Source organism: Anopheles aquasalis, chromosome 2, assembly GCF_943734665.1.
Source record: "Anopheles aquasalis chromosome 2, idAnoAquaMG_Q_19, whole genome shotgun sequence".
In the NCBI taxonomy this organism is placed as follows: Eukaryota; Metazoa; Arthropoda; class Insecta; order Diptera; family Culicidae; genus Anopheles; species Anopheles aquasalis.
This window is the reverse complement of record NC_064877.1, coordinates 3,855,001-3,867,500: the sequence shown is the minus strand read 5'-3', so window position 1 is coordinate 3,867,500 and position 12,500 is coordinate 3,855,001. Positions and strand designations below refer to the sequence as shown.

Sequence of the window (12,500 nt, the reverse complement as noted above, 5' to 3'; positions counted from 1 at the left end):
CATCAGCATCCATTCATATCGTTCCTCGTGCTGGACGAATCGACTGGATGTCAGGTGCTAGCCTCAACGGCGGGCGCAAGCGGCGGTGACCTAATCGCTCACATACAGGTAAGTTTCAGCGACACATGGACGAGATCGTGGTAGGCGGGGCAAGGGGGAAGCGTTGTGTTTAGTGCTCCCCAGCTCCGGCAGTCAGCATCATCCACCATCGAAGCAAAACTAGTTTCCTTCATTCGCAACCTCTCTCGCGACCCCGGCGAGCACGCAGTCGCAACTCTCTGTCCGGCTCTAATCCGCGCCAGCAGGGGGGGAATCGCATCGCGAAGCGAATTGTTCAGTTTCAGGCTCAGGCTCAGGAGAATGCCCCAACCGGTTCAGCCAAACAAACCGCTAGGAAGAGAAACCGGCTCTAGAAGCTGATCGGTCTAACTCCACCTCACCCAAAAGCCCGATTAGAAACGCTCCGGACCTTGCGGTCCACGTGATAAGTGGGGCTTAGGTTACAATCGGCCGCCCGCATCAGAACCGGTGCGAGTGGGTCATCGTCGGAAGGGGTTTCCCGAACCCGGCCACAAAAGCAGCAATCAAAACAATCTGCCCGTTCCCTATATCAGTAGCCGGTACATGTGGTGATAAGCTGTATCTCTTACTTCCGCTGGTTCCGCTATTGATCAATCACATCGCTTCCGATCGGAAGTTGTTACCGACAGCCCTTCGGCCGCTTATCCTATTACCTTCGGCCGCTTATCGATACCCGAGCACCGGTTTGGCATGGGCCCATGCCCCAGCTACCACACCCTCTGATCATTTAATTCGATGACTCGCTGACACGCTTATCAGTGGCGCGAGCGTTCGCTTAGAGTGCTCGGTTTGATAAAGATGACGAGCGCTGCGTTCGATGAGGGCACGGTTTCCTCAGCAACCTTGCTAGATAGTGCACCACAATTGAGCGATATGTGAGCTGGCAGAATAGCAGGAATTGTCATGCTCATCTTTTCGTTCCTTTTGTTACCACCACACGGACACCACAGCTGGTTCTTGTTCTTAATCCATCTCCGTCTGTAGACACAACACGGTGGAGGGCACACGCTGCAGGAACGATTTGCGTCATCATCGGTTGGGTTTGGATGGAACGAACATCATAGGCCTGTTGCTTGTTGAAATACAGACACAACGAGCCGCTGGCGCCCGAGACACAATCTCCACTTTTCCGCCGATAAAGACGATCGATTGCAAATTGATCATTCTGTTTTGCACGATTATAAATTCTCTCTCAGAATGGCACCTGTTGAGGCGAAAGCGGTTATCGCGACCGGATCCGGATCTTTTGGTGCAGATACGTTGTCTTCGACTACCTAATGAACGTAAACGGGAGGAACCCGGGAGGAAAGAAAGGCGTGTAAAGAAGACACCATTCGGCACGGCGCCTACTGTTGCTGGGTCCCGATGTCGAGAAAGTGTCGTCATGTTGCTAAATTTAGAATATGTTATGCTTAATGTGTGTCCGTACGATACACCACCTCAGCATCTCTCTTCGCATCGTTCTCGTTCTCGTTCTCTTTCTCTGACAACTGCCAAAGGCTCCCTTGATCGTACGGTTTTTTCATCACTGGATTACCTGGAACCTATAATATCTAAGGCTACTTGGCTTTCCTTTTTCTGAGTGAAACAGAAAAGATCCATTTGCTCCTTGAAAAGGTCGATAATCCAGAAACACTTTCGGCGGTTTTTTGTCTTAACCAAGCATTTCTAGAAACGATTTTTTAAGGAGATGATGAAAAGCCGACAGCAAACGGTGAAGAAACGTTTAGTAGATAGCTTCATCCCAAACAGCCCCCCTCCCCTCCCCATTCCACCGTTCAATGTGCGTTCGAATGATCCAGAGATATCGACGGTGTGAAGCAACGGGACAAATCAACCAAGATCCGAATCGCGTATAATGCAAATTGGGGGAACGAACCGCGAAAAGATGCTTCAGCGGGCAGAGGGCGAGAAGCGTTGGATAGCGACAGCGATACGCAGAGAATGAACGAACGCGAGGATCGTGCCCGATCGCTTGATGATACGTTGGGGTTGTTGGTTCTTATGCTTGTCTCAAGACGACGAGTCGAGAGTTTTGGGAGAGCATTTTTTGTCGCCGTCGTCAACGAGGAGTCATCCGGACTGTGGTGGACCTCCACCTGATCTCACCTGATTCTCGATCTGCTGATCAACGCCCGGCACGGCACGGCACGGCACGGCACGGCACGGCACGGCACGGCCCAGTCTGCTGGGGGCTCTCTCAGTCACATCCGGGTTTAAATTTGTGCAATAAACTAACCAACATTAGCAAAGCACACGACGACCACCAGTCACAGCGACCACACCGACCACCAACACTACCACGATCGAGTCATCGTTTGCAGTCTGCTGGAAGATGATCGAGCCCCACCGGTCGAGACTCTTGGCTGGCTCTCTTTTTGGTCCGTTGGCGGATTTGGTCATTGTTTCCCTTTTCCACCTTCCTTTTTCCTCTTTTTTTCTACGTTGTTGTGGCCAATATCTCCCCTTTTCCTTCTAAAAAGTAGAGAAGAAAGATGTTGTCGCGAGGTCAACCAGATGCTCAGGTTATCCGATTAATTGTGGATTGGCTGCGCTAGTTGCCGTCTTGCAGCAGCTTTGAGCTCCTTTTTCATTCTTAATGCTGTTTTTACATTTATTTCCCATTTTCCTCTCAATCAATCACGATACTATCTGGTCCATACTAGATTGCCATGTTGTTAACGATGCTAACGAGAACGATGAACAATATACGAAGCGGCTACACCATCCATTCATAAGCTTTTGCGTCATTACCGCCCGATCACGACCAGCGACATGACGAGATGTCATCATGTTTCTCGTAGACGCCGTCCTCGACTAGGATGAGATCAAACAGGCAGCCTGGCAGGCAGGCAGGCGGACAGTGGATGTTTTGATCCCCATAAATCATAAAACTGCACAATTCTACCGGCGTGCGACTGTGCTTGCCGGTCAGGGATCCTAGGTGGAATTGTCGAGAATCCTCCAGCCTTAACGGATGAGCTAAACAGCGGCTTCGCGGCCCCCCCCCCGGGGTCCGGTTCGCAAGTCGTTTAACGTAAACAGAGGCAAGTTTGCGGAAAAAAAACGCAAAATCCGGGATCGCTACCAACCGCTCGCTCAGTGCGGGACCCGCTTTGGCATTGTTCGCTCTTTAGTTAGATAATAATTTGAGTTTTCAAGTGTTACGTCTACACAGCGTGCAGTAGCAGCAGTACCGCCTGTGTCCCAAAGTCACGATTCACGAAAATGAAGCCGTCAGCCGGGGTGGCCCCCTAGCCAGCCAACCGACCAGCAGAGGATTTTGTGGGAAGTCCCCGTCGTGTAATGTAACCAACCAACCAACCAACCGCCAACGTGAAAACGCAGATCTCTCTTTCGTTCGCACTTTAAAACGCTCCGCGCATTGCTTGATGTTTCGCTTTCAAGATGAATGAATGGCAGCAACCGGATACGCGCATGTCTGGCCATGGCTTACCTGGTTGCCCACGGAGGGGTGCTTTGCGGAATGTTTTTTTTGTGGTTGCAGTTTTAGTAAACACAACATGTCGCCCCGCGTTACACGCGGTCGCTTTTTGGTGAGTTTTTATGGCGGGTAATCTGTGCTCCAATGATGTTGATGCCAATATCACTAAAAGATCCATTAGATCACACTTGCAAAACAGGCACCTTCTTCTACGATGTCGCTGTACCTTAGATGCAGAGCTCTTTTAGTTCTTCTCGTTGCTAACCAAAATGATTGCTATGTTTGCTTTGTCGCGTGTTACTATGACCGCTTCGCACTTCTTCGACCATATTTGACGGTCCAGGATAACCTTGCCAATCCGGCTTATAACCTATTAATAGATTTGATGTTGTTTTCCCATTGTTACCCATGTTTTATGGCCCATAAAATCCGCTAGAGCAGCAAATGTCAAGCAAAGAAGAGAGTCTAGAGTGTCTGTTACCCCGGCGGTAGACCGTTAGCTCGGTATTTCCGTGACATGAAACAGGAATTCCCGAAAGGTGTGATGAATCGACGAGGCGATCGCGCGATCGAAGCAACAAAAAAACACAGAAAACCCTCCGGTTAAGGGCGGTGGCTGCATCGTGCATCGTGGTTTGCCCGCAACGAGAGTGAAAGTTGGCGCAGTTGTTCCTCCTGGACCTTCGCAGACCGCTCGCTCCCCCCCGGGGGGGGGAGATGGCCCTGGGATGAATGTAATTATGCGCACGTACGAGCAGCACTTCCGGTCCGATACTGACCAGCGCGATCACGGCCGGGTCAGACCTATTTGTCAATCATGTGTCATTCTTTACGATCATGTGCACCATTCGCGGGAGGGCATCCTTTTCGTGTCGTCGTAGCAGGAGAAGGGGGAAAAAGGGGGTGCTGGAGGGGGGGGGGGGGAAAGGGGCAACCAAAAGACCGCAGCGAAAGAGATGTGTGAGAGCCGGATATCGGGGATCCGGTTGCTGCTGCTGCTGCCGGTCGAACTGAATGGACTTTCACCGTCGCTCTTCTTGTGGCATGAAGCGTAGCAGCATAGAGCATCGCAGAGGGAGAAGCGCCACGGACCGGTGGCGAGCGCGTGCGCATTGCGAGCGGTCTGTGGCCATGAATCCGGATACGATTATAATGAGCTCAGCAGGATCGACAGATCAGCAGGAAGCGGATCGTGCCCGAATGTCGGACAAATGGTGAACGACCGGCGGCGGCTGGTATGACCCCGAGAGAAACGATCGTCACCGTCACGTGGAATCTGCAGTGCAATCTCATTGATGCATCCATGCACTGGTGCCAAATTGGTTGGTTGTCCGATATCGAGTAACCACGGCGTCAGGTCACGCGTGTGTTGATGGTTGATAAGAACCACGCTGACAACATGTTATCATGGTTTGCGTGCAGGCCTAGGATAAGGGACATTATGATGGGTGTGGCACAAAAATACGAACAACAGCGACAGTAGCAGCAGCAGCAAATTAGATCCGTGTTGCGTAGATAACGCAGCCACAACCCCCCCAAGGTACACTGGCTGGACATGCCGCGACATGCGACAATGCGAACGGTAAACACCGGCAAAGGGGGGGGTTCCCTGCCAGACCCTTTTGCTCATCGTGCCCGGATCTGGCATCGGCCTAAGACACCCACTACCCAGGTCCGGAGAAAAGCCTTACGATCGAGTTGAGGATCCCTTTCCCTCCTTACTGCTATGCGACCACCACCACCACCATCATGCTCATTATGCCGGCTAGAGGTCCGGGAGAAAACGGTTTGAGCCGCCACCGATCACCTACCGGATTGCCAACGATCGACGCCGTGATCGTGTGCGACGGAAGAAAACTTTCTCGCGTGTTGTCGTCGTGTCGGTCCGCGGCTTATTTTGACTTTTGGGGATACCATGATGGTTGCTCGGTCGGTCACGATCGATCGGATTTTACTGCTGACGGGATGAAGCGGAGGTCACTTCTAACGTTTCGGTTCGGGAAAAGAAGTTTTGATAAAGAGCACCCAGACGATCGCGAAATCGATCGTTTGCGTGGTGTGATGGTGATGATGATCATCATCATCATTAACCGATCGCGAGTCGCCCTCGCGGCTTGACTCGAGTTCCGGTTCGCGTTGGATTGGTGTGAGAACTCTCTGTTGGATTGGCCTTGCACCTATCTAGGGGCGCCCAGAGGCAGGCGCGTATCTTTCGCATTGCGCCGCGCAAATCTAATCCAAGCGGACCACCCCAACCAGCCAGCCAGCCAGCCAGCCAGCTGCACCACCTGGCCGCAGCGCAAGAGCGAGAATGGCGTGAAGGCGCCCTCCCACCGCCCCTCCCTCTTGGTATAGCTTCCCTTCAACCGCGGGCCCCGATGTGTTGTTTTTGTTCATTTACGTACGTACACAATCCCCCGGCAATCGCGCATCTTCTCACCGAGCGAGCCCCCTGCCTTCCTTTTTTTCTCGTAGATCCACCGCAGACCTCTCCTTCCTTATCTCAAGGGCCCGCACGGGCTCGCTCGTACCGTGTGCGTAAGGTGTTTGCTCTGTCGCTCTCTTTCTCTCTCTCTCTCGAGGAGCAACTCTTGCTCGATCCTCGCCAGCTCACTCCAGGAGACTCCTAAATCCGGTCAGCAATATTCGCAGCGTGCCGCAGATGATCCCCCACCGGTCGATCGGTCGGTCCATCCCCCTTTTGTCGATCTTGATAATGATGATGATGATGATGATGATGATGATGATGATGATCTTCCCTCCCCCCTTGCGAGCGAGCCGTGTTGGGTTGCTCTCGGTCGGAACGCAACTAGCGTGGTGATGGTGGTGGTGGTGGGAGAATCGGGAGAGACAGTCGTCCGCGCCGTTCGCTCGCGAGCTCGATCTCCGGCGGGCACCCGAGACGACGGACGTGGATCCGCAAAGCAATCGGAAATCAAAATTTGTGCTACGTCAAACGTGCGAGCTACAGTCGCTGGCCACCGCTCGCAAGGTGTTGATCGTCCGCGTGCGCGTTCACGTTTGTTTTTTTTTTTGGTTCCGTTTTAGCGAACTTCCAAGCGCAACTAGCACAAACCCTCCACCCCCTGCCCGCAGTACGGTACGGTCTTTGATCGCGATCGCACGCTTACTCGGCGTGCGGTTGTGTTCCGGTGACAGACGGCAGTTGGTGATCACATGATCACCAGAAAGTGGCTGGCAGTAGCAGGATTAAACCACCACCAAAAACCAACATCAGCAGCAACCACCACCACTCGATCTGATGCATCAAATGCTGAGTTTTGAGTGCTTGTGTACCGTGCTCGCGTGAAAGCGAAGGATGTTTACACTTGGCCGGTAGCATTCGCACTGCGTCGCAAGTGCGAGAGTGATGAGTGGATTCTAAAGTGAAACGTACGTTGCATCCGGGTACGGCGGCGACGGCGATCGTTGCAATAAAGTGGAAACGAAACGGGTGAAATTGAATCGAATTCACACTCGTCGCGATCGCTCGCACCTTCTCCTCGTTGTTGTTGTTGGTCTGTTGCAACCGGATCGCTCGTGATCGCGAAGCCACCATAGCTAGCACTAAGTCGGCGGAAGCGCGTGCTCTCCCGCGTTGATCAATTGATCGCTCGCGCTTCGCGATTCGTCGTCACGATCGGTTGACGTCACGCTCTTACCGTTTCTCGCCGGTGATCGTGCGGTGTGCCCTCCCCACCCCCAACACCGAGGGGTGATTCGAAGCGAATGCAATTCGTGTTTCCGATCCAGCGTTGAGATCCTCCCCTCGATCGTACCGCAACAGCAGCAGCAGCAGCAGAAGGGATCGCTAATAGCTTTCGTGACGTCACGCACATTTCGTACATTCCGTCGTTCGTCGCCCAAAGTCCGGGTTGACTTTTGGAGCAGCGTGCCAGCGTGCGTGCGAGAGAGCGGGAGAGACAGAGAGAGACAGAGAGAGATCTTAAAGGGGTTAAGTTAGTCTCCCTGGTTCCTGGACGACCAGGTGCTCCTCCTTTACCCTTCTTACTCCTTTCTGCGCTCTGCGATCACTCTCCAACCACAAACGACGACGACGCGTGGAGGATCACATCCGTATTTGCTGTAGCATCCACCGAGACGTCGTTCGCACACCTGTACCGTGGACGTTCCGCGAGCCAGCCAGCCGCGGATTACACAGTTTTGCTCGGTTTGTGCGTGCGTGCGTGTGCTTGTGTCGTGTGTGCGTGGAGCTAATCAATGGTACCGGAGTTGTTGGCCTCCAAGAAACCGCAACCTTCCAGTGCCGAGTGTGACTTACAGATCTGTTCCACATAGGGAAACACAAGAGAGATAGAAAGAGAGAGCGAGAGAGCGAGAGAGCGAGAGAAAGAGTTCTGGAAAATGCTCATCACAACGAATCTCAGTCAGAAGGTAAATGTCTTTACATGTCGCGGCACACACCTTTCCGCACCCGTCCGCTCAGGGGTTGCAGTGATTGAAATCCGTAATCCCAGCAGACCGTCACGCCTTCCCCGTCACCTTCGCTACGATCTTCGTACGCCAACTAAGATCCGGTTCAATGTAACACATTCTTTTCGTCACGGTCGTCGTCGTTGCTAGCGTAAGGAGGCGGCGCATGGGTTGCTCAAGTGTCGTTTCTCACGGACACCGCATGTTTTTTCGCGTGTCATCTGCAACTCGAATCTGATTCGATCACCGTCAGCAGGAGCGTTTGTTTAAATTGTCACTTCCCCTTATACCTAATCCGCTCTGTTTTTTTGTTTGTTCTTTTCTGTTCTTGTGGCGCTTCCAGCAATTCATCGACTCGCTGTGTACAAATGAGGCCGAAGACTCCAGCTATGATAGTGACTGCGATGGGGATGATCTGTCGCATGAGCAGGTGTCACGCACGACCAGTGACACCCTTGGTCAGGAGTTTGCCGAGTACGTGAATGCGGCAGGCGGTAACCCTCACCAGCAGCAGCAGCAGCATCACCTTCATCATCATCACCACCAACAGCAGCAGCAGCAGCAGCAGCTCGGGAAGGGTGATGTTGTTGGTGCAGCACCGACGACGGCCCTGCCAGAGCACTCGCCAGGCTATCAGCAGCGCGTCGAGTTTGCTCTTAAGCTCGGCTACACTGAACGGCTGGTTCAAGCGGCCCTGCAGAGACTGGGCCCCAATCCGGCCCAGAACGAGCTGTTGGCCGAGCTGATCAAGCTTGGTTCGCAGCCCGGTGCCAAGGGAGGCAATGAGTTTTCCGTCGACCATCATGCGCTCCATGGTGCGGGAGAACCGCTGGGACTCGGCGGTGGACCGACCTACTACCCACTGCTGGTTGGTGGATCGACGGGCGGCGATATGGTTGGATCGACGGTGGGCGGTTTACCCTCGACGACGGGGGTCAGCGGCAGCACGATCGGTGGGAGCGGTGAGGTGGAAACGCTGCGTTCGATAGTGATCGACGGGAGCAATGTGGCGATGAGTCACGGCAATAAGGAAGTGTTCTCCTGCCGCGGTATTCGGCTGTGTGTGGATTGGTTCAAGAACCGGGGCCACAAAGAGATCACGGTGTTTGTGCCGAAGTGGCGCAAGGAAAGCTCCCGTCCCGACAATCCCGTCAAGGATGGCGAGATACTGAACGAGCTGGAGAAGGAGCGAATGCTCGTGTTTACACCGTCCCGGCTTGTCGGAGGCAAGCGGATGGTGTGCTACGATGATCGCTACATCTTGAAGGTAAGGGCTCGCAGTGTCGGCCGTGTGACCAATCGACAGTCGGTGCGTTCCATTTGCTAATTCCGTTTCATCATCCATCTCTGTAGCTCGCCGCTGAGAACGATGGTATCGTCGTGTCGAACGACAACTATCGCGATCTGGTGCAGGAAAGCTCCGAGTTCAAGAAGGTCGTCGAAGAGCGGGTACTGATGTATTCGTTCGTGAACGATCGCTTTATGCCCCCGGACGATCCGCTTGGACGTTCGGGGCCCACGTTGGACAACTTTCTGCGGGTGCAGCCTCGTAAGGGTGACCCACCGCCACCCTGTCCGTACGGCAAAAAGTGTACCTATGGCAATAAGTGCAAGTTCTACCATCCGGAGCGCGGTAGCCAGCCTCACAAATCCGTCACCGAGCGATTGTCGGAGTATGCGGCTCGGCATCTACAGGCACGAAGTGGTCTCGATCCGAGTGCTGTGGGGGGTGCTGCTGCTGCTCCTGGCAGTGGCCGCAATGCCGTGCAGGGGAAGTCACTCAGTGTACCGCTCAGCAATAGTAGCAGTGAGACTAGTCCAATCAATGATAAACGGAAAGCATTATGTAAGTTTTTTTGTGGCCGGCGATCGGAAACAAGCAGTTTGTATCATTTTTTCTCCTTTTTCTTCGTTGTCTCGCTTGCAGGTCGCACTCGATCGAACGTACCTTCCGATAGTGGCAGCGCTGCTGGTAACAATCCTTACGCAGGCGCGACGGACCATATGATGTTGCATGCTGGTCATCCCCACCATCCTGGAGTGCGGCCACCACAACCACAACAGATGCCTTTCCTTGCACCGCCGCCCGGTGCGGTGGTCAGCAGTCGGACCCATGCATGGGATCTTTCCGCACAACAGCAGCAGCAACCACACGGCCATGGTAGCATGGTGGATGTGCAGCCGATATTCCCTAAATCTCATAGTATAGAAAACATTTCGAACGAACCGTACGGTGTTGTCGGTGGTGGCCATGTTCCTGCTGGTGCAGCTGCTGCTCATCATTCGGCCGTCGGTTGCTATGGTGCACCGCCGATGTGGCAGCAACTAGCACCACCATCTCAGCAATCATCTCAACAGCAGCACACGACCGCCGCTGCAGGAGGCTCTGTTTCGCAGCCTTCCTTGCCACACGACACAGTTGAGCATGGCAGTGTCGATAGTGTCAACTTGCATCGCAAGCTGCAACGCCAACTGACTCTCAACCCGGCTGGTTGTGATCCGCGCATCTATCAGATGCAAAGACACCAGCAACAACAATCTCAGCAATCACAGAGCTCACCGCAGCAGCAGCAGCAGCAGCAACAGCAGCAGCTTTCGCCCCACAGACCTCTAGCTCCATCGCTGAGTGGCGGTGCCCGTCCATCGCCTCCATCCCAGTGGGAACTACATCAGGTACGTACGGTAGTAGACTACAATCCCGGAATAATAAGACGCGAACTAACTCTTGTACTGTTAATTGTCCTCAAGCAGCATGTGCAACGGATTGCATCGGCCCCCGACTCGGTGCGACCATGGCACAGTGGACCTCCGCCTGCTTCATCCTCCGAACCGCATATCAACCTTGGGTGGTCACCCAATCCGTTACCACCCGCTGCCCTCACTCCTTCCAACAGTCACTCGGTTGTGAGCCAGCAGCAGCATCATCAGCAGCAGCAGCAACATCATCAGCAACAGCAGCAACACGACAGACAACGTTTGCACTACCATTTGGCCAGTATCTTCCCGGAGGAACAGGTGCAAACTGTGATGCAGATGTATCCCGAAGAGACGAATCCACAGAAAATCTGTGCCGCCATATTGGCCATGTTTCCTAAGATGTAAAAACGCCTCCCCCTCCGGTGGCGAAACGGAATACTCAAACACTCCACTAGTGTTAAGCTCCACTTTTGCCCATTTTCTCGGTTCCTTTCATTGCTATTATCATTTTTTTTAATCTTTTTATTATCCTCTTTCGACACAAAAAAGAAGTATTTATCCTATTGGCGGTACACGGGGTAGTCTTCCGCGCGCACAATGAACTGGGAACTAGGCAACAAGACCGATTCGTTTCTATTAGACTCCGTAACGATCAGTAACTTAACTTTATTTTAAAATCGATGAAAAAGTCATGATGGTCGATAGACAGCGGAAAAGCAAGAAGGTATAGTACCTCAAATTACGTGATTGGTAATTTGATTGCGCATGGCGCATAAAATTCTTGACTAGCCCACGGGAAGGGAAGGCCCTGTTTGGGGAAGATATTGTCAAAAGCGAATAGACCGTACTGTAAGGGAAGCAGGAACGAGCAGACGAAATCTCAAGCGTTTATCTGTATTTTGTTTCTTATTTATGATGCTGTGCATAGCAACAGGCACGTCGTTACTGTGTTCCCGAACAACGCGCTCCTAGTTAGTAGTTAAGCGATTGTAGTAGCAAAACGTGATGTGTAGAAAAAGGGACGTGAACGGTAAATGCTGAGAAGAGTTCGCAGCAGTACTCTTCGAAATCTAATAACATACATCTATGGAAGGAGAAGGTTAGCTCAAGCTTCACAATAACAAAAGAATCGTTTCTTCCTTAATTTTAACCCATCTCTTAGTAATTATGATAACCTGTCAGAAAACTACAGAGAAAAAAAACATTTAAAAACGAATGCTAAACTATTTACTCTATCAACCTCCTGCTAAATCTTTCCTTGAGGAATGATGCATTATGAGAAAGAGAATATCGAGCACGCAAGATCAACTAGGCAATTCGTGCAATGCTCTTCCATGGTAGTAGCCCTTGCTGAGTCTCCATGGGAAAGTCTATGCAAACTTCGATCACGAGCAAGCTTATTGGCCGTCGCGCGGTGAAAGTTGAATTCAACAAAAGCAGGAGGCAATGCAAACGCATCTAGCAAAGACAAACGAAGAGAGCTGCAACCGAGAGAGCAACAGCTAGATAAAGAAAGAGAAAGAGAGAGAGACGATGGTCAGTTTTTTGCATCAGTAAGAAGTAATAGTTCTTCACTTCATATTGGAGTATGGTTTTGTAGCTATGAAAGATAGAATGAACAGTGAGAACTTGTACAAGTACATTAATTTCTGCTCCCCCGCCTTTTTAAACGCTTCTTCGTATCACTCATTAACCAGTATTTTATAACGCATTTTTAATCTAATTTTCTCTAAGTTTTTCTTTTCTTCTTTGATCGATTCACACCAAAATCTGTTTTCCGCGTTACTGGTGTCTGTTCAAGACCCTTTGTCTGTTTTCCTCATTTACCTTATGTTTTTTTTAC

General features: G+C 52.0%; 1 protein-coding gene across 2 annotated transcripts in view; it reads left to right on the top strand.

The window, feature by feature from the left end:
- Positions 1-12,500, top strand: part of LOC126569648 (endoribonuclease ZC3H12A) — a 13,486-nt gene that overhangs the window by 489 nt on the left and 497 nt on the right. Inside the window, exons 1-5 of one of the 2 annotated variants that reach the window (XM_050226890.1) lie at positions 1-108; positions 8,304-9,227; positions 9,314-9,806; positions 9,888-10,633; positions 10,712-12,500. The exon at positions 1-108 is cut by the window's left edge and continues 489 nt beyond it; the exon at positions 10,712-12,500 is cut by the window's right edge and continues 497 nt beyond it. In XM_050226890.1, the coding sequence (XP_050082847.1) occupies positions 1-108; positions 8,304-9,227; positions 9,314-9,806; positions 9,888-10,633; positions 10,712-11,062 (2,622 nt within the window). In that variant the 3' untranslated portion in view covers positions 11,063-12,500. Of the gene's footprint in view, positions 109-6,570; positions 7,922-8,303; positions 9,228-9,313; positions 9,807-9,887; positions 10,634-10,711 lie in introns of those variants that run through there. The other variant, XM_050226891.1, reaches the window with a different exon arrangement.